The sequence below is a fragment of the Neovison vison genome, chromosome 4 (assembly GCF_020171115.1).
Source record: "Neovison vison isolate M4711 chromosome 4, ASM_NN_V1, whole genome shotgun sequence".
In the NCBI taxonomy this organism is placed as follows: domain Eukaryota; kingdom Metazoa; phylum Chordata; class Mammalia; order Carnivora; family Mustelidae; genus Neogale; species Neogale vison.
The window spans coordinates 28,926,957-28,954,831 of NC_058094.1; the positions used below are offsets into that span (position 1 = coordinate 28,926,957).

Sequence of the window (27,875 nt, forward strand, 5' to 3'; positions counted from 1 at the left end):
TTTTGTGTTCTCCATAATTAGCAGAGCGCGTAGAACTTAGGCCTCCCTAGATGTGTGTGAATGAATGGGTATGCTCTAGAGCCCGGAGGAGATTTGTGTGCTGCTACATGTCAGGGAGATACCTTAATTCAACTTCGGTGAGCTTGTTCCTTTTGAGCCTTGTTAGTTTTGCCTCTATGGGGTGCTTATAGATACAGACTGCAGAAATTAATTACACACTATTTTAATTGTTTGGGGATGCTTTCAAAGTACCAACTTCTCCTTACCATTTTCTCCGTTTTACCACCCAGCAGTTATTCTCCAGGGGTTCCGAAGAGAATGGCCTCAGTATTTTTGTGATGTTCTGCTTTGCTTTTCCATTCCATTTTGGTTTTTCCAAGAACATTGTGGGGTGAGGAGGAGGAAAGAGATGGAGAGAAGAGAGAACACTGAGTACACTTGAATTTAAAAGTTAACTTGTGGAGGGCCGGGGGTGGGGCAGAACGGCAGGGCAAGCAAAATGTTGGCCTGGGAATGCGTGTTCTGTGCCAGATGTCACATCGAGTTGAGATCCTGGGGAAGGTTTCATTAAACAAGTCCATGGAAATTCAGAGCATAATTTGTGTGCAGAGCATAATCTAATTGTGAGTGTGCTTCGTTCTTTTTAAGTGCTAAAAAAAAAAAACCACACACAAGAATCAGTGAAGAACTTTCTCAGGGGGGACGTTCAAAAGCATTCTGTTCAGAAGCTTGAGAGTTCAGATCATTTTTAACTGATAAACAGTGGTGTGAGGTGAAATGCTGCAGCTTGTGGCTGGAAGCTGAACTGGTTTGCAGAATTCCTTCTCTCTCTCCCCAACCTGCACCCAGCTCCAAAAGGTCACGATGGAAGCACCGGCTCCCTAGATGAAGTGCCCTCCCTGGGCCAGTTCTCTGCTCAGCGGGGCCTTGGACAGCCATCTCTGGGCAGAGCGTGGGAGCTGCCCACCTGCGCTGCACCTGCTCTTCTCCAAGTCAGTTCTCTGATCCAGAATTCTCTCTGTTGTACTGCCAGGCTTTCTCCTGGAAACATTTCCATGTGCCTTTATTATTTCCTCTCCCCGAGTCTCACTGTAGTTCCTTGAACACATGTCTGAATTAAAACAAACCCCTCTAGGCTTTCCATTTTTCCATTTGCTTTTGTTTCACCACTGTGCAGATGTCAGAAATGGCCAGAATTTACCCAGTTTATTTGTTCTAGTTTATTGACATTCGTGCTTACAAATAAAAGATATTTGCATTAAAGGTTACGCAGTGCTAGATTAAAATCTAGCATTGATCTTGGAGCATTTCAGTCCATTCTGATTAGATTGTTTAATTTTTCACATGGTCCTCAGGCACCAGGAGAGATATTTTTTCCTTTCATTTGACCAAGATAGTTCCTGTTTGGTTTGTTTTTCCACACTGTGCAGAAAACATACATATCTTCATTCACTTGTTCTTTTATGTCCAGACACTGCAGTCAAGCACGGTGCATGGGATGGTGTTACCACTTCACTTACTTTCTGCTTTTCCTGTTTTAAATTCTTTCATATTCACCTGTAGTTTTAAATGATTTTGACCCAATGTAGTTAATTTTCTGGACCTAAGAATTAGGTTCAAAACTAGAAAGGGTTTCCACTGCTGGGGCTCTCTCCCCTTCACCGTATGACCCACCTTCTACCTGTAATAGCCCCCTGCCCTGCCTTCCAGCTGCCCATCTCTTCTCCAGACACAGCTGCCACAAAGGCTGCATAAAATATCATGTTCATATCAGCACCTCATTCCACACTCCTCATGGCTCCCTCTTGCCTTCAGAGTCAGTGCCCTTAGCAGAGCGTGCCCATTCTTCCACTTTTCACGTACAGTTCACCTTTGTGGCTCCTTTATCTCCTCTGATCACTGTGCTCCAGCCAAACAAGGGATTCTGTATATTCTGAATATTCCTCATGTTTTCCTTCCTCTGTGTTTCCATGCACACCATCTCTTTCACCTGAGGTCTGCTCCTTTTGCTTCCTCCGACACTTCTTCATATTCTACCCAGTGTTCGAGACATCTTAAGTGGCTTCTTGTCTGTGACATATCCCCTCCCCGCTTCTCCTCAACCTAGCTGGGAGTACTTGTTCCTCTGTGTTCCCTCTGTGTCTTGCACTCATCATGTCTTCTCATATCGTAGTTGTTGGTCTGCGTATCTCATCTCCTCCTGAAAGGATCTTTGAGCAGCAGACTTCTTTTTCAGACTCTCTTCCCCAGCCCCACCCCCAGGGCCTTTGCACGTGCGAGGCTTATTGCATATTTGAAATGGACTAAATTGAATGTTACCATCTTGGTTTCCAGTTCTTAGATCTTTGGGAATTCTGATCATGAGGTACCAAGCTGAGAGGATATGAAAAAGAAAGCAGACTCTGGAGTCAGACAAGCCCACTCTGCTGTTCACTAGTTCCAGGCTTGGGGCAAATCTCATCATGCTCAAGACAGTTCCTTGTCAACACCCTGTGTGTTTTGAGAGGAAGAATTCAACAAAATAGCAGACGTAGAGTTTTTAGCACATTCTGCTTTCGGCAAATAGCTGCTCCTAACATTAGTATCTGACTCTGTCATTTGTTGTGTTAGTTATCTCTTCAAGGCCTGTGGAATCCATAGTCTGCTGTTCATGTTTTAATTCGTGTCATTAATAAAGCATGTTAAATAGGTTAAGGACAAGGACAGAGTCAGGTGACACATGACTAGACATTTCCCTCGAGGTTGACAGGCAATCCATTAGTCAACATCCTGTGGGTACTGGACTGTGCCATCATCCTGTGAGTATGTCAGCCTTGGTCCTAAGACTCTCCTTATTGTGTGACAACATGCCTAACGAATTCCACATCTGTGATTTACGTGGCAGCCTGCAACCCTAACTCGGTCGGAAGAGGAAGGGAGAATTGTCTTTCGTACCTGGTTCTTCATGAGCTCTTGCTGGTTCCTACTTGCCTCTACAGTTTTACGGCAGATCCACACCAAACTTGGCAGTTGGTGATTTTCAGAATTTGTCTTTTTCTCTGCTTTGAATCACAGGTGTACTTTTTGTCCATCTCCAACCTGCTGCTTCTCTTCCTTTGCAATTTCTCAGAAATTAGTGGGGTTATTTGCACAGTACCTTTTTTCTCCTCATTCAATAAATATTCTTCTGAATCTCCTATTTGTCAGGCACTGTGCTTGGCCTTGAGGAGACAAGGATGAATAAGATAGAAGCCTTTCCAGGTTGCATGATATTTGCTTACCAAGTTTTGGCCGAAACTTTGAGTTTTTGGTTTTTGCTTTTTAAAAAATAATATATAATGTATTATTAGCCCCGGGGTACAGGTGTGTGAGTTGCCAGGTTTACACACTTCATAGCACAGACTGTAGCACATACCCTCCCCAATGTCCATAACCCCACCACTCTCTCCCGGCCCCCCTCCCTCCAGCAACCCTCAGTTTGTTTTGTGAGATTTAGAGTCTCTTATGGTTTGTCTCCCTCCCGATCCCATCTTGTTTCATTTATTCCTTTTCTACTCCCCAGACCCCCCACATTGCCTCTCAACTTCCTCATATCAGGGAGATCATATGATGAAACCTTGAGTTTTAAGAGATTTGAGCATGTGGGATGGAGATAGGAGTGGAGGGACTATTTTTTCCTGCTTGTAATTAATACTAGTCCATCAATCCAACTGAAAGAGAAAGGAAGGTAACTCAGAGAGCCTTTCCAGGAGCCATTTCTGAATGACAAGAGTGGAGGACCTTGAACAGTGTGAAATCTGTCAAGGCCACAGCCCCTACTGTGTGCTAAAGGCTGCCGTAGACACTGGGATACAAGGACGAACAAGCCCTCAAGAAGCTGATGACACTCCGGGAAATTGCAAACAGACATCGCACTGCAGTGTGATGAATGTTCCTTATATTCTGGGTAGGCCGAGGAGCCTAAAGGAGGGGCACCTGCTTCCCTTCCTGAAGCAATTAAAGGTTGAGGCTGGAGACCTGAAGAACAGGTAGTAGTTAACCAGGTCCAGAGGGACTGGTTGCATTGGGCCGGGATGCAGTGGCAGCTGAAGGGAGGCAGAAGGGCTTGGAAATCACGCCGGGGAGTGGACTTGATCTGAAGGACATGAGTGCCATTAGAGGGTTTCAACAATGGGGGGTGAGGGGGTCACCTCATGAGATCCATGCTCTGGAGCAGCATGGACGATGGAGTGCTCGGGACCACACTGAGTAGCTGGGACGCAGTGGGGGGCTGTTGCGGTTAATTCCGGGTGAGAAACGCTGATGGCCTGGGTGTGGAACCTTCCCGATGGGAAGAAGCAGGCAGAACGCAGAGTTACTAAACAGCTCTGAGCGGGTGGCTTGCAGTTTATAGTTAAATATTAAAAAGCAAGAGCCATTTATGATGGTGCTTTTCATGTTTTAGTGTGTGTAAAAGATCACCTGGGGACAGTTTGTAAAAATGTGGATTATGGGAATCATGTAAAGAAATTTCAGTCCGCAAGTGTGGACTATGAGTCATTGTGTATTTTCAGCAGATAGCCTAGGTGCGCAGATGCCGGTGTCCTCAGACCACACCATGAAAAACCCATTTCTATTAGATGTTTTCAAATGGCAATACTTCTTTTAAGTGCATTCACAATATGTTCACTTTTCATTTAAGAATGAAGATTCAATACTGTTATCTCTGTTGAAAATATGTGAATGGCTCAGCCCCAAGGGTTAATGTGTTTAAAAAAAAGGCAGTCTCCTTGCCAGTGTGGTCTGTGTTCACTAATTGTTTGCTCTCCGTAAGAGATACAGAGCAGAGCAGAATGGTGATAATCTTGTTAAAAACCTCTGCTGCAGATTGATTGTAAATGAATTTTCAAAGGTTTCAGCATGCCCTTTGCAAGAGCAAGCAAGCAAGCATTTATGGTAAAAACCGTATATTCCCCAACTCTCGAAGTTCCTTGCAGGTGTGCCTTCTTAGTGCTTAAGGCATATTTTAATGCATTTATTATTTGGTATTTCTCAAGCCCGTATGCCTGATTTTAAATCCCAGCTGCACCTTTTATGAGCTGTGTAACCACAAGAAAGTTACCTGTGCTTTCCTTGTCTCATCTGTAAAATGAGAATAAAACTGTACCTTGTCTCATGGGCTTACCGTGAGGATTAAATAAGAATACATGTAAACCACTTTGAAGAGCATGCGAACATGGTAAACCATTTCTGACAAAAGCCCAGTAGTTTGTAAAAACCTTAAGTCACCTGCATTAGACGTTAGTCACATAATAAACACTTTACCTTGTTCTTTAAGCCACGGTACTTTAAAATACACACACACAGGGTGCCTGGGTGGCTCAGTGGGTTGGGCCGCTGCCTTCGGCTCAGGTCATGATCTCAGGGTCCTGGGATCGAGTCCCGCATCAGGCGCTCTGCTCAGTAGGGAGCCTGCTTCCCTCTCTCTCTGCCTGCCTCTCCATCTGCTTGTGATTTCTCTCTGTCAAATAAATAAATAAAATCTTTAAAAAAAATAAAAAATAAAAAAATAAAATAAAATACACACACACACACACACATTTATAGTGCCCATATGCAAGAATTCTTAGGGAAGTGTAAGTGTTTAGCAATACATACCGAACACATGGGTAAGTAGGCCAATCGTAGCAATGATGAGTATTTCTTGTGCACTTACAGTCATCCACAGTTGGTCCTTTAATTCTCACAGTGATCCCATCGGCAAGGCATGCTCAATCCCTTCTTGGAGTGAGGAACTCAGGGGCAGAGAGATCAAGGGACTGCCTGCGGTCCCATTGTCAGTAAAAAGTTCTGTCTGAACTCAGAAGCTACCCGTGCTAGACCCTGCTCTTACCTACGGGTCTTAAGCATTGTCAGTTATGTGAAGCATGGTTAGTAACACTCAGATTTATGCCAAGGAAACTGAGAAATTGACTCATCTTGAAGGTGAAATGTGTGAAAATGATCCCGAAATGTATACAGCGGTGTACAGCTGTGTTTAAGTCACAGTCAAGCCCCATGGTCTGTTTCTCGGAGGTAGCCATGCAGCACTGTGCTATGTATTCGGGATCTCGGTTGGGGTGTCTTAGAGCAATGCTTCTCCAACCTTCTCAAAGGCTTGTTAAAAACCCAGATTACTGGGCTCCACCCCTGCCTCGGGTCTGGGGTGTGGTCCGAGAACCTGCATTCCCAACAAGGCCCTAGGTGATGCTGATGCTGATTTGGGACCACATTTTGAGAACCACCATCCTAGAGGAATGAGAAGACTATTGGTGAATTTGGGAGCAGAGGGTGGTTTAAAATCTATGCTATAATTGTCTGACCTGCTTCACAGACCTAGTTACTAACTTCACAGAGACACTAGGAAGTGACAAGTCGTCAGCTCTACCATGGAGATACTTAGATGAAAATCAAAAGATAGAAATCTTTACTTTAGCTTCAACCTTTCCAAAGTAGGGCAGTGGCTTTCTGATTTGGAAACTTTTACACAGTCTCTTCCCCTTCTCCACAACAGTGGCGTCTTTTAAAAACCCAGATCGTTGCTGTGACTGGGACTCAAACCCAGCATTTGGCTTTAGAACGAGGTACTTGACCAACTCTGGGCTGTGTTAAGGAAGACACTTGTGTCCATTACTCCCTACCCTGGAGCAAGGATTGTCTCTCCACAATATGAGGTTATATTCATAAAACAGTAGCTCTGGGCCAGCTTCTCATGTTCATGGGCCCATCTCATTGCTGAGGCTAAGGGGCAAGGTCATGGAGATAACTTAAGCAAAACCTAAAATAGTATCATGGACTTCCTGATCTCTTAGAGCTAGTCAGGGTCAGAACGACCCAAGAATGAAGATCACCTTAGGCATGTTGGATCATCGTAAAACTGAGATAGGGTAAAGCAGAGAGTCCAGTTTTACTTTTAGCTCTTGACTCCCCATGACAATGAGAGGGAAAGGTATAGAAAGACCAAAGGTCCACAGAGCATTTCTTTTTGTCTATGGAACATATTACATAAAAGTGGGTTTACTCTTCTGGGGTTTTTTTGTTTTGTTTTTTGTTGTTTTTTTGTTTTTTGTTTTTTTCCTTAGGGAGACTTGTGCCTTTGGAAATACAAATAGTTGTTTATCAGAATGGAAACTCCAGCTAGATGAGTAACTGGAATAAACCCAGTTCATTTTCTCATCATCAGGAGAATGAAGAAATAAATTATGGTATAAGATACAGTGGAATATTACATAGCAGTCAGATGAATGTACTACAGATATATGGAAAATCTTAGCAATATGATTTTGAATCTAAATCATCCCAAAAGATAATACATATCATAGTAGCCTGTTTATGAAAAAGTGAAAGATGGACAAAACAGAAAACAAAAAAGAATCTACTTCTTAGGAATACTTATAGATGTGACTATTCTTTGTAAAAATGAAAGCAAGGAAATGGTGACCACAGAATAGAAAGTGGAGGTAGGTATAAGTTAGTGTAGACATTTTAGTTGTTGTGATGGGTGGTGGTTTCTTCATTTACTGTAAGATTAAATGTAAAGAAATAAACAAAAACATAAGTACAATAAATAAATACTAAATAAACATGAATACTGGCTCATACAAACCGGTCAGGAAAGAACTAAAATAAAGGTAGTCTTGCATGGACCAATGATGAGAGTGTGTCAGGATCCAAGGAATTTGATTAATCCAATTCTGTGCACCCGCGACTCATAGGTTTTCTGCAGAGAAAATAATGAAAAGTGACTCTCTGGGCCCCTGCTTGGTTCCCACACAGCACTGTGACCTGAAGTCTTTGCCACTTTCTCCCATGTCTCATTTCCATTGGTCCAGTAGGTTCTTGATACATGAAGATCACTGAAGGAGGGTATCAGTAGGCCATGGAAGATCCCAGCAGTCACTTCAGAAGAAACCATGGCTGCGGTATCTCTAGGGTAGGAAAACATGTGGCTCCTCTTCTCTAATCTCTACCTCTCTGAGGAAGGTAACATGTTGATATGTTTTCTCCAAGAAGCAAATGTAGGGATTTTAGAAAAAAAAAAAAAAAAGACTGTGTCCAGTACAAGACACTTGTTGTCGGACACAAATTTTGGGGCCCGTGGCTTAGAGGGATGTTCAACTAGGGGCCCCTGGGTAGCGCAGTCAGGCAAGTGTTTGACTCTCAGTTTTGGCTCAGGTAATGAGCTCAGGGCTGTGAGATCAAGTACTGAGTCAGGCTCTACACTCAGTGGAGAGTCTGCTTAGACTCTTTCTTCTTCTTCCACTGCCCCTCCCCCCATGCTCACACACACACTCTCTCTCTCTCTAAAATAAGTAAACCTTTAAAAAAAAAAAAAAAAAAGAATTTCGACTATCTGTCCCCTGAACTGCCTTCATCACCTCATTCGCTGCTGTTACTTCTCCCTCCAGGGCTGCTGCCTTCACATGCCGCTCCCTTTGCCCTGGACGACTGTCTCCACCACTCCTTGTCTATGGGTTGAATAATCATGGGTGGTTTTGAGAGCTATGTAGTTCGGGAGCCTCTTCCATGGAATCTTAATCCTGCCAGCAGGAAATAATATTTCCCTTTGTTGGCGTCTTTTGAACCCAAGTTGTGTCCCTCCTAAGGGATTTGCCCCTTTCTCGACAGCAGGGTCATTGTCTCAACTGGACGCCTGCTAGGGGTGCAGAGAGCTGTGGGGCGTTCCAGTAGGAACACATGAAATCTTGCCCTGGTGGAGCTTGTCTCCCACAGTGTGGTGACCCACAGCCTCTACGAGAAGGTTTGGTAGTTAACTCTCGAACTAACTTCGGAGGTTACTTCAGACGTTCATGTGAAATTGGAGAGTTAGGTCAACATAGCCCAGAGCTGAGGATGTACTCACTGATTTATAATCTTAAGGAAGGAGGCAAAATCCTTACCACCTTCTGTCTGTTTTCATGCTAGCTCTGTTACTCACATCCCAGATGACAGCCTCCCCTCACTCCTCGTTCCTGCTCCAAGTCCTTTTCCCTGATTTTGGTTACACATGTTGGGACCCAGATGTGATTCAGCAAGGGTGATCATAAGAAGAAAAATAAAAATAAAGGCAGTATTTTAAAGTGTTAACTGAGGGTGCCTGGGTGGCTCAGTTGGTTAAGTGACTGCCTTTGACTCAGGTCATGATCCTGGAGTCCGGGGATCGAGTCCCACATTGGGCTCTCTGCTCAGCAGGGAGTCTGCTTCTCCCTCTGACCTTCCCCCTCTCATGCTCTCTCTCAAATAAATAATAAAATATTAAAAAAAAAAATCCTCTAAAGTGTTAACTGAGTGCCAGGCACTACTTTTTCATATATTAGCTTATATAATTTTTTCAATACTCTATGAGATAGATACTATTATCTTTTCCCTTTTAGAGAAGAAAGCAAGGCACAGACAGGTTATGTGTCTTGCTAAGGTCACACAGCTGGTAACTGAGGCTACTAAACTGTCACCTCATAAAAAAACAAAGAGAAACAACTTTATAGAGATTGAAAATGCAAGGGTAAAACCAAGAGGTGATATATCATGCATGAACCAAGGGGAAAGGAAATCGAGATATTAGAAGTGGAGCATGGCTGAGAGTTGCCAAGGTCCAGTGATGTAATTACCTGGAAGATTGTTCCAGTATAGAAAAAGGGGAAGGTCAATGCTGCTGAGAAAGTCAAGGGAGAGGGTCCAGTGCAAGAGGCTGCTTCAGCGAAGATGTGGATTGTGGCAACCCTTCCTGCACCCCTCCCTGTCGGGACCACAGCCCTGGGGGGGTGGCCTGTGAGTGGAGAACACACACCATGTGGTGCAGCCTCGAGGCTGCCGCACAGGGTGGGGAAGAAAAGAGGAGGCTGCCATGACTGTTAGGTCTTGAAGTCAGCTAAGAAAATGGCTCTTCTGACTGAAGTGAGGTTAAATAAATAAATACATAAAAGAGGGGCATCCCAGGGCGCCTGGGTGGCTCAGTGGGTTAAAGCCTCTGCCTTCGGCTCAGGTCATGATCCCAGGGTCTTGGGATCAAGCCCTGCATTGGGTTCTTTGCTCAGCGGGGAGCCTGCTTCCCTTCCTCTCTCTCTGCCTGCCTCTGCCTATGTGTGATCTCTGTCAAATAAATAAATAAAATATTAAAAAAAAAAAAGAGGGGCATCTGGGAGGCTCAGCTGGGTAAGCATCCAACTCTTGATTTCATCTCAGGTCAGGAACTCAGGGTCCAGGGATTATGCTCAGAGTCTATCTCAGATTCTTTCCCTTGGCCCTTCCCACTGTTGGAGCACTGGCTTTCTCTCTCTGCCTGTCTTAAATAAATAAATAAATAAAATCTTAAGGAAAAATAAAATAAAACAAAATGAAAAACCATGCTGTTTTAGTGCTGTTGCCAGTCTCTGTAGCACGTGGTAGATGATGTCATGTCTTCCTAGCGAGTGGGTGTTTTTGCTGCATTCATGGTCTGGAACTGCCTGCAGACAACACCACTTTACTGGGAGTGGAAGTGGGATGACTTCAAAAAAGACTCATCCTTTCCTTTTATGCTCTGGACTTGAAGTCACAGACCTCATTCCTAGCCCTGCTCTGACTTTTCAGTGTTGATGACTTATCAGTCCCCATTTCTCTCTGCTACCCCTGCATCCCCCTCTGCCTCCCCTGTTAACTCCCCCGACAATGTCATCCCTGCTCTGATCCCACCCCGCCACCTCAAGGCTGGCTTTTCCCTGATTTAGGTCTTCCTGCCAGACACGGAGGCAGGCACTTCATTTTAGTAATCACTGGATAAACACTTTTCCTTAAATAGAACCAGCTAGCTTTTTTAAAGGGGCAGAAAGTCAGTTCAGTTCAGTGAACTTGCCAAGAACTTAAAGATAAGGAACATGTAAGAGTCTGGAAAATTCTTCAGGGCAGATTTACTTCTGTTATTACCAGGTTCCCAGAATAATCAATTAAGATGAAGTTCGTGGCCACAATAGATGTAACCCTCCCCAGACCTGTTCAGTGGAAGGCAATGGGAGACGGTTGCTTCTGTGCCCACCTGCTGAAAGGTTGGTGCCCAGTGCTGAGTCAGCACGGGGCGATGGTGGATGGTTGTGTGGTGGGTTTGGCGCCATTCAGCGTGTCAGCCATGTACACATCGACCACACCAAAGGCAGCAAGTCAGGGCTGACGGGCTAACCCAGACAGGGAGTGTGCTAGATTGTGAGCTGATTTTCTCTGCTGAATGGTATTTGACACCCCCAGCTCCAAACTGGTCAGCCCATCCTCTTTATTTTTCTTAATATTTTTTTAAGATTTAATTTCTTTAAACACTTTTTAAAGAAAAGTGAGCCGAACGCAGGTGCTTAACCAACTGAGGCACCCTGACGCCTTAGTCCCTCCTCTTTAAAACTGGATTTATGAGGACTTCAAACCATGGGCCAACTGCTAAATATCCCGCTAGCTCTACAAACCATCATGTGTGCACGAGTTTGGCTGGATCTAGGCCAGTTTTCTAACAAGCCACGTTTTCTCTATGTCCCTGTCACCCCTTACAACTCTTTGAAGATGGAGTTAGCCCAGAAAGGGGCTTCTGGAGATCTGTGAGGGGGCAAGTCACTCTGGAAGGTAGACTCTTTTCTGGGTGCTTGGTCCTTGACAAAGGTGATGTCTGGTCCACCTCAACTTCTGCTCACTCATCTTCAGATTTCCGTTGAAGAGAGTCCTTGCAATCTGACTAGACCTGGAGAAAGATTCCATGTATTCTTTATCTTTGGATTCCTCTTCAGTGTGGTCTGTGACCACTGGTTACATAGTCATCTGTGGTAATGACTGAAAATGCACATTCCTGGATTCTCCCCAATCTTTCTGAACTGGAATTTTTGTGAGTGTTAACCAGATATACACGCTGTTACTTAACTTTCCTGATAACCTTCAGGTAGTAAGATTTAGGAATCATTGCATTATTAATAATAATTGTAAAGTGAGTATTTATGAGCCTGTCAAGCACTTCCCACACATTTAACTTTTCATTTATTTCAATTTCACAGCAACTCTCCAAGATAGGAACTGCTCTCCACCTAGAGTGGGGCCTGACGCATAACAACATGACAGATGCTCAATAAATTTTTGTTAAACAAGTTAATCATTTAAAAAATACATACATATATACATAAATAGGAAAACTAAGGCTTGGTGAGGGTAAAATCGCCTGGACAGGAACACACAGCTGCTGAGAGATGGAGTCAGAGTTTATAGTGCCTTCTTTGGGTAGAGCTTGTTGGTGTGTGACTTTGCAGGCTGGCGCCTCCTTCTGGTGATGCTGGGTAGTGTGTGGCAGTGGTTATAGAAGATTCCAGAGGCACCTGATTGGCCTTGGGTTGAACTCTTGCCTAGTGTTCTCTTTTTGGCCATCTGTGGTAAGATAACAGGGACACATATTTATTTATTACTGATCACGAGAACAGGCCCAGGAAGTTGGGTGATCATTCACAAAACCAAACAGCATCTTTGTCTTTCCTGTACTCTACTCAGGTTGGCCAATGCATAGTGTTAATTTTCGCTGATGGTGATGCAAAGGGAAACTAGATGTATCTGGGGTTTCTTTCAGAAATGTTCACTCCCCCTGCTTTTTGGAAGTTTCTTTAGATTGCTTTATTCTTTCTTTCATCTGCTTTCTTGCTCAGCAGGTGTATTCCCTGTGTTTCTATCAAGACAAGTAGTTGTACCAGCCCAAGATGAACAGATAGAGATGTCTTTGACCCTCTCAGTCCTCTTGGGTCTCATCTCTCATGCTCCTACCCTTCTTCCTCAGACCTTCAAAGCTTCCTGGCTCAGGGTAATGACCTTTGGTAAGAATAGGTCAAGCAACCTAAGTGCATTTTCCCTGGGGCTTACTTAAAGTGGGTTGTAACCCAGGAGCAACTCTATAAAGACATTTGGAGGAGGCCATGGAGAGTTTGTTTTAGGACCACAGATTTTTGAGACATACTCTGTTGTACACACACACACACACACAGTAAAAAATAGAAACATAGTCTCCACTGACAAATGGCTGAAGGAAAACCACCTTTTGTAAAGAGTGTTTGTAAGAACGTTTGACTTAAGTAGGATAAGGCATTTTGTATTGTGGGTCTTTTTAAGGGAAAGATGTTTAAAAGCTTTTTCTGGCCTTCAAGCCACTGTACCAGTAGTTCTAACTAGAAATTATAACAATTAATATAGACTGAGTGCTTGCTACATGCCAAGCACTGTTCTAACTTTCTTGTATGCATTGCCTAATTCCTGGAATCCCTTAATGATGCTTACTATTAATATCTTTATTTCCATTTCACAGATAAGGAAACTAAGGTAGAGAGAAGGTAAATAATTTGCCTAAACCTTTACAGAGTTAGTAGAAGAGGCATGTTCCTCAAACCCAAGTGACTTGACTCCAAAGTCCTCTTAACACTACATGGAATGGTGTGATTGCTTTTTCCTATAAAGTGCTTTTTCTTTAAAATTTTTAGATCTTTTTCAAAGGAAAAATCAATTGCCCATTATTTTAGTGTATCCTATCATTTTTTTATAAGAAGAGTAATAAGCACATGGTTAGAGGAGCGAAATGGCTCAGAAAGATATAAAGTGAAGATGAGGGTCTCTTTAGATCCCTACTGTCCCATTCCAAAGGGAAACCACTATTAACAGATCTTTTTTTAATCCCTCAGTGAAAGGGTTCTGTGGATGTAGCCAGTTATATATTATTTAAAGATTTATTTATGAAGCAGCAGAGATGCCACACCCACTATTCGGCATCTTGTTTTTCTTATCTAGCCACATGGCTTCGAGATGTTTTCATTGAGCATGGACAGGTTCATGTCACTCCTTGATAGGTATTCGCCTAGGTGGCTGGACCACCAGACTTCACCAGCCATTGCTGATGGGCATTTAGGTTGTTTGTTCAATGCTCATGTGCGGGAGAAATTTCTCCTCACTCTCTTCTTGACTCTTCTCAGAGTGTTTTTCTCAAATCTTCAAGAGAGCTAGTATTCTCAAACTTAGATTTTTAATTTTTTTGCCAATCTGATACCTGAAAAAAATCTTTGTTTACATTTACATTTTGTATATTACATATGAGATTGAATGTCTGTCCATGTGTATTGGTCATTTATTTTTCTCTATCTACCATCTGCTTGTTCATGTCCTTTGCCCATTTTTCTTTTAGGGTTTTTTCTTTTTCCCCCAATTTGTATGAGTTTTTGGTAAATTAAGGAGATTGCCTTTTGTCTGTCTTCTGTTGTAAATATTTTCCTTCGGTTTATTATTTGTCTTTGACTGCTATTTTCCTATAAGGAATTTTGCTGTTATGTAGTCAGATTTTTTTAATACAAAACTGTCTTCTAAATACTTTAAATTTGAATCTCCTTTTGTTCTTAATTGTGTATATATTTATGCTTTTAAGTTTATGGTGGCTCCATCCATTAAACCTCAATCATAATGAAGATAAATCCTTTCTGAAATTACGATACAAATGAAAATGCATTTACACTTTTTCAGAAAGTTTTCTGTTCTGAAATGCAAGAAAACTTGCATATAGCTCTCCAATCAGTTTATTGATCTTTTGATCAAATATTCCTACAGGGGTTTTAGAGAATAGTTTGCAGAAACTAAAACAAAAATCCTGTTTAGTTTGTGAAGAGTTTCTTGGATTCATTGGCTGGGTGCCCCAGAGCTTCGCAGCTAAGAGTTTGTTCTATAGAATCTACTTTAAAGAAGCTTTTTTTTTTTTTTTTTTTTTTTGTAAATAGTGTCTTCTTTAATTACATGTGTCCACTTCCCCAGCTGCTCCTTAATAGCTCTGCTTGGCTTCAGTGGAAATGGCTCCTCTCCTCCCTAGAGACCTTTAAATAAAAGATCTGTGTATCTGTGTGTGTGTGTTGGGGGTGGGGGAGAAGGGCTGGGGAACTCTTTTTTTGTTTTTATTTTTTTCCCTTTTTAATTTGTTGCCTCTGTTTGAGGTAGGGATGTAGGTGGCCAATCTGAATTAATTTGATAGCTTTGTGGTGACAAAGGATAAAGGAAGGTTTGGGGTTGCTTCAATCAGTGGTTTAGAATGGCTTAACACAGCTTAGTAGACTCTGTTTTCAGAGGCTTGTGATGTTCTGATGTCTGAGGACTCCATAGTCTCCTGAAAGCAAAAATAATAATGTCCTAAGAGACCAGTTCGCAGGCAGTGTTTCAAAAAAAGAAGTCTAGTTATCAGTTTTTGCACATACTCTTTTTGTTTCCATTTTTCCTTCCTTCTCTCATTCCTGGCCTCACCATCACATGCACAGAATGCTTATTGCCCTAACATTATGAAAAAGAGTCATGCCTCTCAAGAGAACCAGCGGTACTATAAGCAAAGGCCACCAGAGTTTCTGGAGGCCAGGGAGCAGAGCTCACTAGTTGGAGAATGCCTTCTGCCACATGATGTGCAGTCACCAAGACATTGACATCAGGAGGTAGAGGTCATCAGGTTCATCCACTGCTTTCAGTCCTGGAATCCTGCTCCACCAACGCCAGCAGCTGATCAGAGACAATACTGATGAGGATAACTTGGGCATGCATTTAAAACTCCCTTTAGCTATTCGAACACAAGTCTGCGACAGCAAATACTGTGTCCTGTGCTCTTTCCGAGTATTCTCTATGACATCAGATCCGAGGTCAGTTATCTACACACAGGCACGTGGAGACAAACACACTCTTGACCATAAAAACTGCTTTAGGCTAATGTCATCCAAAAATATATGTAGTACAATATGAAATTTCTTGAAATTGAGCATATCCTTTGGCTTAAAAATTCTTTCAGGCGTTGATTCTAAAGAATAGCAGACAAGAGGGCACCTGGGTGGCTCAGTTGGTTAAGCATCTGCCTTCAGCTCAGGTCATGATCTCAGGGTCCTGCATTGAGCCCTGCCTTGGGCTCCCAGCTCAGCGGGGAGTCTCCTTGGCCTTCTTGGCCTAGGTACAAGTCTTGCCTCCACTTCTTGATAGTTGTACCCCCTTGTGCATGTCATTCAACTTCTCTGCCTTGTCTGCAACAGGGACTGATAATTGTCTCTTCCTCATAAGGTCTGTACTATCATGGGAAGTAAATGAGTTGATAAGTAAATATGCTTAGAATGGTTTCTGGCATATAGTGTTTGTTACTCATAAGAGAAAAATTGAACATAGCCTATATACTCACTGATTTAAAAGAACACAACACAGGGGCACCTGTGTGGCTCAGTCAGTTAAACATCTGACTCTAGTTTTCCTCTCAGGTCATGATCTCAGGGTTGTGAGATCGAGCCCCACTTCATACTCTACACTCAGCACAGAGTCTGCTTGAGTTTCTTTCTCCCTCTCCCTCTCCCTCTGTCCCTCCCCCTGCTCTCTCAATCTCTCAAATAAATCTTAAATATATATATAAATATTTCTTAAATATATATTTTATATGTGTGTATATGTGTGTGTATATATATATATATATATATATATATAAACCTAAAATGTAGTATATTTTCAAGATATTCACATATTTTAAAAAAAGCAATTAGGCTACATAGTAATGTATTAACTAGGAATGCTGAATAATTATACACCAAAAGGTTAACTTTAGTTATTTTTTGGTGATGGAATAATAGACTGCATTTTGTCCTGCAGATCATTGCTGTTTTCTAAATTTCCTTCAAAGGAAATGTGTTATAAAAGTTGTCTTTTTAACCCCTGCAGGAGAAGAATGGCTAACATTTATTGAGACCTTACAAGGGATCAGATGGTTTATGTGTGTGTGTGTATGCATGTGTTTGTAAACGCACACACACACGCACACACACACACACACACATTCCTTGCTTACAATAACCTTAAGAGGCAGAATCCATGATTATCATCTCCGTGTAACAGATGGAGAAACTGGAGCACAGAAAGGTGAAGGAACTTGCCAGAAGGCCCCCATCTAGTGACCGGTAGTGGTGGGATTTGAACCTGGGCTGTCTGACACAGGGCCTGTGTTTTTAGGTTAGGTGCCATCTTTGTATGGTTTGAATAATACCGATGATCCTTGAGCTATAATCCCCACAGCACTAACCTAGTTGCACACGCTGATTAAAGGAAATGAGTAGAGAGAGCCTCTCCTTCCTGGAGTCTTTGTTGCCAGCTGGTAGGTAAACGGGGACTTTCAGATCTCCAGTCTTCCCCTCCGTTATCTTGCTTAGTAAATGGAAAGAGTTTGTGTATCAGATAATGTAGTACAATTGACCTTTCCGCGTATCCCTTAAGAAGAGTGTGTTGACTTTACCTTGCATTAACCAAACTGAAAATATATTTTAAAACATGGCAAAGTGAAATGGCGTTAAGTAGCGTCAATGTTTTTCTCTATCCTCTTACTCAGTCCTGCATGCAGCCACTGGGTACCCTTCATGAATCTTCTAACCTCTTCCAGAAGGTAAGATAGAGAAGTATAGGAACAAACGTGGGCCCCGCCCATACGTAGGAGTCAATATGTCGAGTTCCAATAGCAGTGAGGTGGAGAGTGAACTCGTCCCTTCAGTTCAGAGTACATAATTACCACAGATCAAAGGCATCTTGAGGAGACAAAGGATTTTCAGCAGTTGTCTGGTCTGTTTCTATTGTAGAATTTCTGTTTTTATTCAGGCAGTTAAGTTGTAATTGGTGGGATTATGCGTTTCTTTTAAGAGATGAAAATTGGGTGTTTCGGAGTCATAATCTTACGTTAGAAAATCGTCTCTCGAGCCTGGTGGCTGCACCCACAGGATCTGTTTTTTGAAAACTGTCTGCCTTTATCACTTAGTCACTAACCTGATGATTTACTAGCAGACAAGGCTGGTGGAATTAGGAGGTCAGGACTAGCATATTGCCGGATAGCACTACCAATCATGAATCCTTGAGACTGTAAAATACTGCAGTTTAGCTAGTGCTTTATGCAGAGGGAACTAATTACATTTGGGGAGCCTGTTACAACATTAGACGGAGTCTCTGAAATCCGAAAGGAATAGTCACTCTCAGTCCTGATAAACAGCCTAATTCTCCTGGACTTCTGGTGGGAATTAGGATTCACTGCCATCAACTGTGTTAAGCGGCCGTTTTTGGTGTCTTTTCCAGAAGAGGATGAACTTCCAGAGAGGTGCTGGGAGTCCAGGAAGGGACTTCTGTCTCTGCCCTGCCTTTCCTTCTAGCAAACTTAATACAACTTGTCAGTGAGAGGATCTGTTCACCAGTGGGCCAGTCTGGCTGATCTTGTACCAAAGGTCCTCTTGGCCGTTAGGGAAACAGGACTATATAGTGTATCCAGGAAGCTCCCCAGCGCCCTCCTTCTTCCCACTGCCTTCTTGAGGCCGCAGCATGGTGTGGAGAAGTGGCATGGAGACTTGGTCCTGACCACGATTTGTCCCCCACAAGCCTTGGGCAAATCAGTTTTGATTTCTTCAGTAGTAGAATAGCGAGATTGATGTCTGCTTTGCAGAGCTGTCAAGATTAACAGATACAAAGAATAGAAAACTTGTCCTAGAGGGTCTGGTGCCTAGTAGGCACTCAATAAATAGTTATTATTGTGATGATAATTATAGTTCATGGCTTGTTAGAAACTCAAAGGTTTTTAACAAGGAGGACATGGGGAGATGGAGAAGAGAGGGGAGTTGAAGGAAATTGGAGGGGGAGATGAACCATGAGAGACTACGGACTCTGGAAAACAATCTGAGGGTTCTGAAGGGGCGGGGGGTGGGAGGTTGTGTCAGCCTGGTGGTGGGTATTGTGGAGGGCACGTATTGCATGGAGCACTGGGTGTGGTGCATAAACAATGAATTCTAGTACACTGAAAAGTAAAAAAGAAAAAAGAAAAAAAGAAACTCAAAGGTTTTAGGTCATTCCTATTTTTCTCAACCCAGAAATGTGAGCTGGCTCTGGGTTCTAGACCAGAAGAGTCACAGACTGTTGTAGGAGTTGAGAGATAAGGTCAAATAAAACTGTATACCTAGATTTATTTTTCCAAAAGCCTATAGAATTTTACCTTTTTTAAAAATCGTCTCTTCCTTCTTCCCATTTGTTCTTTTTTTTGCCTTTTCCACTCTCCTTCACTCCCCAAGGCAATCCATGGACTAGTTCTATTATTACCATTTCAGAACTCTGTATGTTTTTGTTGGAAATGAATTTATATTAATTATTCTGCCACACAACATGTTTCTAATTACATAACAATCTGTAGTCTGTACTCAAAATGTAACATGATTTTGTAAACTAATGAACACTCTCCCTCCCCCTCCCCCAACTACAATGTCACACATCCCTATAATAATCCCAGTTTCCATCACTGTCGCTGTGAACTTTCTTCATTCTGCTTGGAAATGTTCAGTTCTGGCTTTTTGTGAAGGATGTGTTATTTTTTTGTTTGTTTGTTTGTTTTTTAAGATTTTATTTATTTATTTGACAGAGACACAGGGAGAGGGAACACAAGCAGGGGGAGTGGGAGAGGGAGAAGAGGGAGAAGCAGGCTCTCCACTGAGCAGGGAGCGCAATGCAGGGCTTGATCCCAGGACCCTGGGATCATGATCTGAGCTCAAAGCAGACGTTTAATGACTGAGCCACCCAGGTCCCCTGTGAAGGTTGTGTTCTCAGTAGAAAAGCAGCAGGGGCCCCTGTGTGGCTCAGTGGTTTAAAGCCTCTGCCTTCAGCTCAGGTCATGATCCCAGGGACCTAGGTTCGAGCCCCGGGTCAGGCTCTCTGCTCAGCAGGGAGCCTGCTTTCTCCTCTATCTCTGCCTACTTCTCTGCCTACTTTGTGATCTCCATCCATCAAATAAAAAATAAAATCTTAAAAAAAAAAAAAAAAAAGCATCAGAGCAGTCAGCGTCACTCATCAGAAAGCAGGTTCAAGGACCTGTCTGGAGCCCTCCTCACTGTCCTCCCCGCTGCTTCCCCACTGCTGATTCTCTCCAGACCTAAAAGGGCCAGATTCAGGAACGGCTAGCTGACTGCAAAAGCCCAAAGATACACTCTCCTGGAAAAACGACTCTGGGACTGACAGGCATGCTCTTCCTTCTGCCTGACGTTTGGGCCGGAACGTTCCTGTGGCTGAGGGAGGGCTGAGGACGCACAGGAAGAGCCCTGCGTGTCTGTCCCCACCTCGGCCACCAGGGAGTGTCCGCAGGAAGATCAGTCTTAATGAAACCAGCCCCGCTGGGCTTCTAAGCTGTGTTTATGAAATATTGTCCTCGTTCTCGCACCTTCTCATATTTGCTTTGAGGAAAGGGCCGAGAGCCGGGAAGCTCTGGAATCCTGCCACTTGCTGAGCTGGAGTGTGCCCCTGCGGGGACCTGGGGGCCTGGCCGGGCAGGGAAGCGGCCAGCCTGTTCTCAGGTTTCTTTCCTTCACGCCTCTCTCTCTGCCCCCTGTTGTTTTTCAGGTAGTGAAGCGGATTTTAGCTCCTCCAGCAGCACGGGCAGCATTTCCGCTCCTGAGGTCCATATGTCTGCCCCGGGAAGCAAGCGGTCCTCTTTTTCACGCAAGTACGCACAGTTTCCTGCTCTGTAATTATTAAGATGCTTTACACAGGTGACTTACCTGTCCTTTACGTTCCTGTGGAACCACCTGGATGAACTGTCATTTCATATTTTGTTATACTCAGTGAGCAGTTTTTGTTTTCTATAATGATTTGAAATTGGAACTTTTCACTGTCTTCCCAGCTGGGTCACAGGGCTTGGCCAGGGTGTGTCTGCCCGTGGCCGTCTCTCATCCAGGCCTTGGCTGTGTGGCCACTCACCCTTCTCTCCCTTCCCCTTCCCTCACTCACCTGTGTACTTACCTGGTATCCAGCTACCAGTTTCCACTTCCTTCCTGCTTCCCCTTCATGAATCTGTCATCCCTTAGCTCTGAAGCCTCTGACTTCACCATTTCTTTCCACTAGCTGAGTTTGCATTTTATCCTCGTGAAAGAGACATAGTGAACCCTGATTACTCCCAGCGTTCACTTGGGGAAGGGGTGAAAAGAGAATAAAGTTCATAGACGTGGGTGGCCATCACCACAAGAGGCGTGAGAGCAGAAGTGCTACAGATGTGGGCTCTGGAGCCCCAGCTGCCTGGGTGTGAGGGCCCGCTCCACCCCCTACAGGCTGTGTGGCCCTGAGCAAGTTGCTTAACTTCTCTTTGCCTCAGTTTCCTCATCTATAAAATAGGGCTACAGTCATACCCACTTCGTAGGGTTTATTGTTAGGATTAAATTAGTTCATACATGTAGAGTGTGGGTCCGTGCTTAGAGCGTAGCAAGCATCAACAGATGTTCTCCATGGATGCTATTTGGGTTGCGGGAAGAGAGGGGCTATGGGAAGTCATGAGCTACCATTCACATTTGGCGGGAAAAGTGGTAAGCCTAGGATTCTCTCCTACTATCAGTGACATTATTCATTCAATAGGTATTTATTGAGCATCTACTATGAAGGTCTAGAGATAGGGCAATAAACAAAACTTCATGGAAATTATATTCATTCTAGTAGGAAAAGAAAGACAATAAATACATAAATAATAAAATCATTTTTTAAAAAACACACAGAGAAAGGCCACTGAGACTAATAGGATGTATGGCATCTTTAGGATAGGGTGTTTCCAAGAGACCTCTGTGATACGGTGAGCTCTGAGCCAGGGACCCAAACAGTTCAATGGAGTGAGCAGCAAGACCTCTGAGGATGATTTGTCTTTAGATTTTAGGCAAATCCCTTCACTTTCGTGGGCCACAGTGTCCAAGTTTGTAAAAAGAGGGTTGGACCACATAATTTTTAAGGTCCCTTCCTTCATGGAGAAAAACTGATTAGTTACTAAAAAGTTGCATTTTCAGGATTCAGCAAGCAAATATTTCCCATTTCTCTTCAGTGAGCAAAACATTTAGCCGATATTTATAAAGGGACCTCTGAGACACCATAGTGCAGAGTTTTATTGTTAAAAACAAAACTGAAGCCAGATAAAAAACTGTGACAAAAGAGTTAAGTCCACAATGAAAAAGCACAGTTATTCTAGCCCCAAACATAATCTATTTTGGAAATAAAGTACCTCTAGGATCACAGAATATGAATATAAACATTTTCTGTATAAATCAGTTGTGGCTTCCTCTGAGAATAAACCATTTATCTAACCCATTCAAGAAAATTAGCACATACCTATAGTACAAGTCTCAAAGAGCAGAGAACAAGAGGTAAAAAGAAATGGCCTGTCAAAGAAGCCAATTTTATTAAACATTTCAAAAGAATTTGTGTTCGTGGTTAAGTTCCAAGGTAATGTCTACAATACTGAGTGACTTTGAGAAAATTGTCTGGTCTGGAATCTGTGGTTTCTCCAAGTGACTGAAAACTGAAACGTGAAACCTAAAATAGCTAAGTAGAATTATTGCAAATCAGATACATGCTTAATAGATGGAAAATTGGAATTGGCAGTATTCTATCCATTATATTCACTTTTTTTTTTTTTTTAAATCAGACCCAGGCACAGAGCATAGTCAGTAGATTTCTGTGAGGTGGTATCTTGGACATTTCACGTAATTTTTGTGTTCTACAGGGCTGTGCATCAAGGACAACTCCCCTAGATGGGTTGGGTATCCTTGTCAACCTTGTAATAGTTTATGATCCTTTTAAATGGCTTGTTCCTCCTATAATGAATGAATTTTCTCTGTGGAGAATCAGCTTGTGGGAGGAAGGTGAGCAGAAACTTGGGTGGTGAAGGGGTGGGAAAAGTAAGCAACAGGTGGAGCTGGTGAGAATATTTTTGGTGGGATTTTAAAAACAAGACTTAAGGATTTACAAATGATCTCTTCTTACAGAAGGCCAACTCTGCTGACATTTCTGAGAAAGAGAAATTCTTTCTCTCTCTCTCTCTTTTTTTTTTGAAGATTTATTTATTTATTTTAGAGAGAGCGAGAGAGTGAGGGAGAGGAAGGAGAGAGGAAGAAGGAGAGTCTTAAGCGGACTCCAGACTGAGCTCAGGGCTCAGTCCCATGACCCTGAGATCATGACCTGAGCCCGAATCAAGAGTTGGACATTTAACCGAGTGCATCATCCAGGTGCCCCTGAGGAATTCTCTTTCTTAAACTAAAATCCTAATCTGACCAAGGGCAGATAGAAGTGAGAAAGAAAAAAAAAAATAAAGTTTGGAATTTGGAGTCAGAGAGACATGGCTTGAGTTTAGCCATCATTATTTATTGGCACACGAGCCAGAGCGCCGAGCCTTACTGCTCTAGAAAATGGGGTAATAGTGGCATCTACCTCACCGAGTTAATTGAACTAACATATGGGTGCTTAACATGGTGCCCAGAATTTTGTAAAAGGGCCATAAGTGAATATTTTCATCAGTAGTGGTAAGAATAATATTGGTGGCCATGAGGATGAAATGATGATAGTGGTGGTGATGATTGTCTTATTTTGCTTGCGCTACTGTCACAAAAGAGCACAAACTTGTGGGCTCACACCGCAGGAAGTCACCCTCTCACAATTCTGGAGGCTGGAAGTCCAAGAGCCGGTGTCCGCAGGATTGGCTTCTTTGGAAGCCTCGCTCCTTGGCTTAGAGCTGGCCATCTTGCCTCTGCTTCATCAGCAGAACCTTTCTCTGTGCCTGTGTCCACGTCTCCTCTTCGTATAAGGACACTAGTCGAATTGGATAGGATTTAATTGGATTTCATTACCTTTCTTAAAAGCGATTTCCAAATACAGTCACATTCTTAGGGACTGGGGATAGGACTTCTATATTATGAATTGGGAGTGGGGCACGGTTCAGCCCAGAACAGTGACCATGGTGATGACGATGATAGTAATGTTGCCGTGGAGTAAAGGACAACATTGGGCGAATAGACATTCTCCTTGGCCCCTTGTGAGGTTCCCTTCTTCTCTTTCTCTTCATTTCCATTCATTGTATTCAGGTGTGCAGGAGGGGGCAGGGGCAGTAGAATTCTGTCTCCTCCTTGTGGACTGCATTCTTCTTGTTCACCACACCGAGGGATTTAGTGTGGGCTGAGCAAAGTAGCATCGCGTTTGCCCGGCCATGGCCATGGCAAACATGGACCCCTGGCCTCTCCTTGAAAATGTTTTGCCATGACTTTGTACCTCCATGTGTTAGCATTTGAACTGAACTAAATGTAAGGAATAAGACTGATACTTATAAGCATGTAGTTTCTTTTTTATAAGTTAGCTATTATATTCTAACCACTCATTTCCTGAAATATAATTGAAGATTTAATTGTACTTTAGTAGTGTTTAGTACTTGAAGGGATTTTGCTTTATTCAGTATACCAGATGAGTTCTTCAAAATCCTCATCTAATTTCATTTGTATCTTAATGACTGCTCCGCAGTAAAAGTCAGTGGTGAATTCTTCAGGTAATAACCACATCCATAGCCAGTACTTACATACTGTTGATAAGCCCCAGACAATATATTCTATTTGTGGGTAAAGTAAGAAGGAGACATTTCTTCAGAGTTAAAAAAAAAAAAAAAATCTGTATTTAAATCTTAGTTCAGCTGTGCCTTTTTGGACCAGATTTTTCCCTGAACCACAGTTATTTCACATAACTGAATACTTAATGTAATGTAGATGAGAAGTAATAATTGTACCAGCTTTATACCATGGTGGTTGAAATTAAGTAAAACTGTGCTCTCAAAGCATCTGGAACAGGGCTAGGGTCTCAGAAGGTCGTTAGTGAAGGTCGACTCAGAAGGGGATTGCCCAGGTCAAACTCAGGGCTAGCTTTTTACTTTCAGCCCTGGTTTGTAGTGGTTAATCTTGCATATTTCTCACTGTCACATTCAGAAATAGTCAGGCCAGCTGGAGTAGGCTCAGAAGTGAAGTGTGGAGAAGCAGATCCAAGCCAGAGCCCGTGTTCTTTTCTGCTGCTCAGCCCAGCACCCCTGGGCTGCTGAAGTTGGTTTGTCACAAAGCCATCCGTCCATCTGTTCCATATAAAGTGTCCCCTTCTCACGAAAAGGAGGCAGAGTCTATCTGGATGATTTCAAAAGGAAAGAACTTTTTAACTTTAGAATTTGGTGATGTTTCATTTATATGTGATTTACTGGGTTGACAGCTAGTTGAAATTACATTTGATTTTAAATAAGTGCAGTTTCGGAGCCAAGTTTACCCACACGCACAAGCACATTTACACACGTTTCTCATTGACATGCGTCCGTTGGGTGCAGCTGTAATCGAAACTGCAAGGGGGAGGGGATGGTCAAAAAGCAGTACTTCTGTATGAAAGTATCTTGTTCTCTTCTGTTTCCTTGTAATGTCATCAAGAAATATTCCTGACACCGAACTGTTACCCTATTTAAGTAATTTCAACGTTCTCAAGTTGCTTCCTTACATAGTGGGTGTCAAATCTCTGGAAGTAAATGAATAGGGAAGTCCAAACAAGTTGATCCTGTCATACTATCCTGCAGCGGAATCGCCCGTCACATCTTATCAAATGCACTTGCATGCATTCTTTGATTCACATCAACTCTGCGAGGGAGGCAAGAAAGGTTATTACAGATCCCCTTGTATTAAGTAGCTTACTTGCCTAAGTTCCTAGTAAGTGGCAGTGCCAAGGCTCCAACCCAGTTTATTCATTTAATAGTCATTATTTCAGGAGCTCCCACCATGTGCCAGCAAGTAGTGGGGACAGAACAGACTATGCTCCGGCCCTCAGAACGCCCTTGTCTAGCAGGAAGGATACACAGTGTGTGGTTGTGATGCCATGAGATAAATTTCAGGGTACTAGGGACCACTAAGGAGCCCCATGTACACAAGTCTAGAGAAGGAAGAATCCAGGAAGGCTGCCTGGAGTAGGTTCCCATTGGTCTCGAAGTTGGAGATATCCCAAGGCTTAGGGTAGGGAGCAGGAGGACATTCTAAGCAGAGAAAACTGTAAGTTCAAACACATAAAGGTGATGGAGAGCTTGGATCATCAGGAAACTGTAAGTTGTTTGGACTTCTGGAATACAGAGGGAGGAGGGAGGAGTGGCAGAGGATGGGTTGGACGGGGAGGTGGGATTGGACCTCATGAGGCATGGGGCAGCCATGACAGCCATTGAGGACAGTGACATCCAGTTCCATTTTGGAAAGGCCACTCCAGCTGCTGAGGGGGCAAGACGACAGGCCAGGAAGCCAGGAGAGGGCTGTTCCATTTCAGTGGCTAAATGATAAAGGCAGTGTTAAGTCATTGGGGGTGGAAAGAAAAGGAAAGAAAATAGGTGGTTAAACTATAGACTTGAGACATTTGTGTGGGCTATGTTCATCTGTCCTCTTTTCTCCTCCTCCTCTGTGGGCAGTCCCCTTTCTCTTTATCTTCCAGATGAACCACCCTGGTTTTCTTACCCCAATATGAACCAAACCCAAACATGTTGAAGCTGAAAACAGGTGTCCTGGCATAGCCTCCAGAGGGGACCTCAACCAAATCAATATTTGATGCGGGGTGTGCTCTTAACAGCCATTTGGGATTAATCCAAAGCAAGCTTTATGGTCAGAAACTATTTGCGCGAATGGCAGGCAATGAGGTTGTCCGTGCTAATGGCAGATGGAAAGAAATCTCAGGCAGGTGGGAAGAGGGTTGCTAAGAAGGACAGTTTGCTAGTAATTATGTTGCCCTTTCAACTCTGTGCATTGGATTTCCTTAGTAGTAACTAGCATTGGAACCCTGGTCGCCCCAGGCATGTGAACATTTTACATGCTTTTCTCCCAGCCGAGGGCCCCATGGGCGGAGTAATGGAGCTTCGTCACACAAGTCTGGCAACAGCCCGCCCTCCCCACGGGAGAAGGACTTTCTGTCCATGCTGTGCAGGAATCAGCTGAGTCCCGTTAACATCCATCCCAGTTACGCGCCTTCCTCCCCAAGTAGTAGCAACTCGGGCTCCTACAAAGGAAGCGACGGCAGCCCAGTCATGAGGTGAGTGGGCTCCGGGGTCTGAATTTGCTCTCCTCGGTAAGTTTTCTTGCAAAAACTTAGAAACTTGAAAAAAAAAAAAAAAGGTATACAACTCTTGAGCCTTATTCTGTAGTAAAGTCACTTCTCTTTCCTTTCCCCAACTCAGCTAATCCCTCAAGGGCAGCTGCAGAAAGAACACAAAGCATAGTTTCTGCTAAGGCTTAACAGTCTGAGGAGTGACAGGCCAGGGAGGAAAATGGCACAGGGGCAGTAGGCGGAGACCTACGTCTTTCCCTCAGAACAGGAAAGAGTCATTCAGGGGTTGGTTCATTCATTCAAACATCAGATATGGGTTGAGTACCACATTGTGCCAGGCACTGTGTAGAGCACTGGAAACCGGACAGTGAATGGCAGAGAGGGTCCCTGGGCTTACTGCCCGGAGGACACTAAAGACATTGCTCATTTAATGACAAAAACACATTTAAGGTTATCCTGTGAGTACCGGTTGCTGTATGTGTTTTTAAGAGGTCAGGAGGGGATCCAGCTCAGTCTGGAGGGATCAGAGGAGGCCTCCCTGAGGAAATAATTTTGAAATGCAATCTGAAGTTCAAGCAAGGAATTAATTAGTCTGGGGGTGGGGGTTGGGAGGCAGGAGGTTCTGGAAAAAAGGACCTATGCAAGCTAAGGGGCCACAACAGAAGCGCTAGAAGGTTGGGAGCTGGACACGGATCATCTTGGATGGAGCACATGCTCAGGGGGAGCAGAGCAAGTGTAGCGGCCTGGACGGGTTCCAGAGTCGGGACAGAAGCTGGCAACTTTCCTCCCTCGTCTTCTTCCTTCTGGGTGGTCATTCTCGCTCATCGCTCTGGTACAGCAGGGATGCCCCAAGCTTGGCCAGGCCTGAGAGAGGCTGACATTCCAGCTCAGGAAGTTTTCTCAAACCCTGGGCACCTCTCTTGCAAACCACATTCTGGTGACAGTGCAATAGCCTTTACCCATTGGAAGAAGTTTCCTTCTTCCAATGGGTAAAGATCAGATCGTCA

At 43.4% G+C, this 27,875-nt stretch overlaps 1 protein-coding gene across 6 annotated transcripts in view; it reads left to right on the top strand.

Annotated features, from left to right (window-relative positions):
• Positions 1-27,875, top strand: part of SYBU (syntabulin) — a 78,058-nt gene that overhangs the window by 45,980 nt on the left and 4,203 nt on the right. For all 6 annotated transcript variants that reach the window (XM_044245076.1, XM_044245073.1, XM_044245074.1 and 3 more), the window contains 2 exons: positions 20,371-20,473; positions 26,650-26,853. In XM_044245076.1, coding sequence (XP_044101011.1) covers positions 20,371-20,473; positions 26,650-26,853 — 307 coding nt within the window. The remainder of the gene's footprint in view (positions 1-20,370; positions 20,474-26,649; positions 26,854-27,875) is intronic.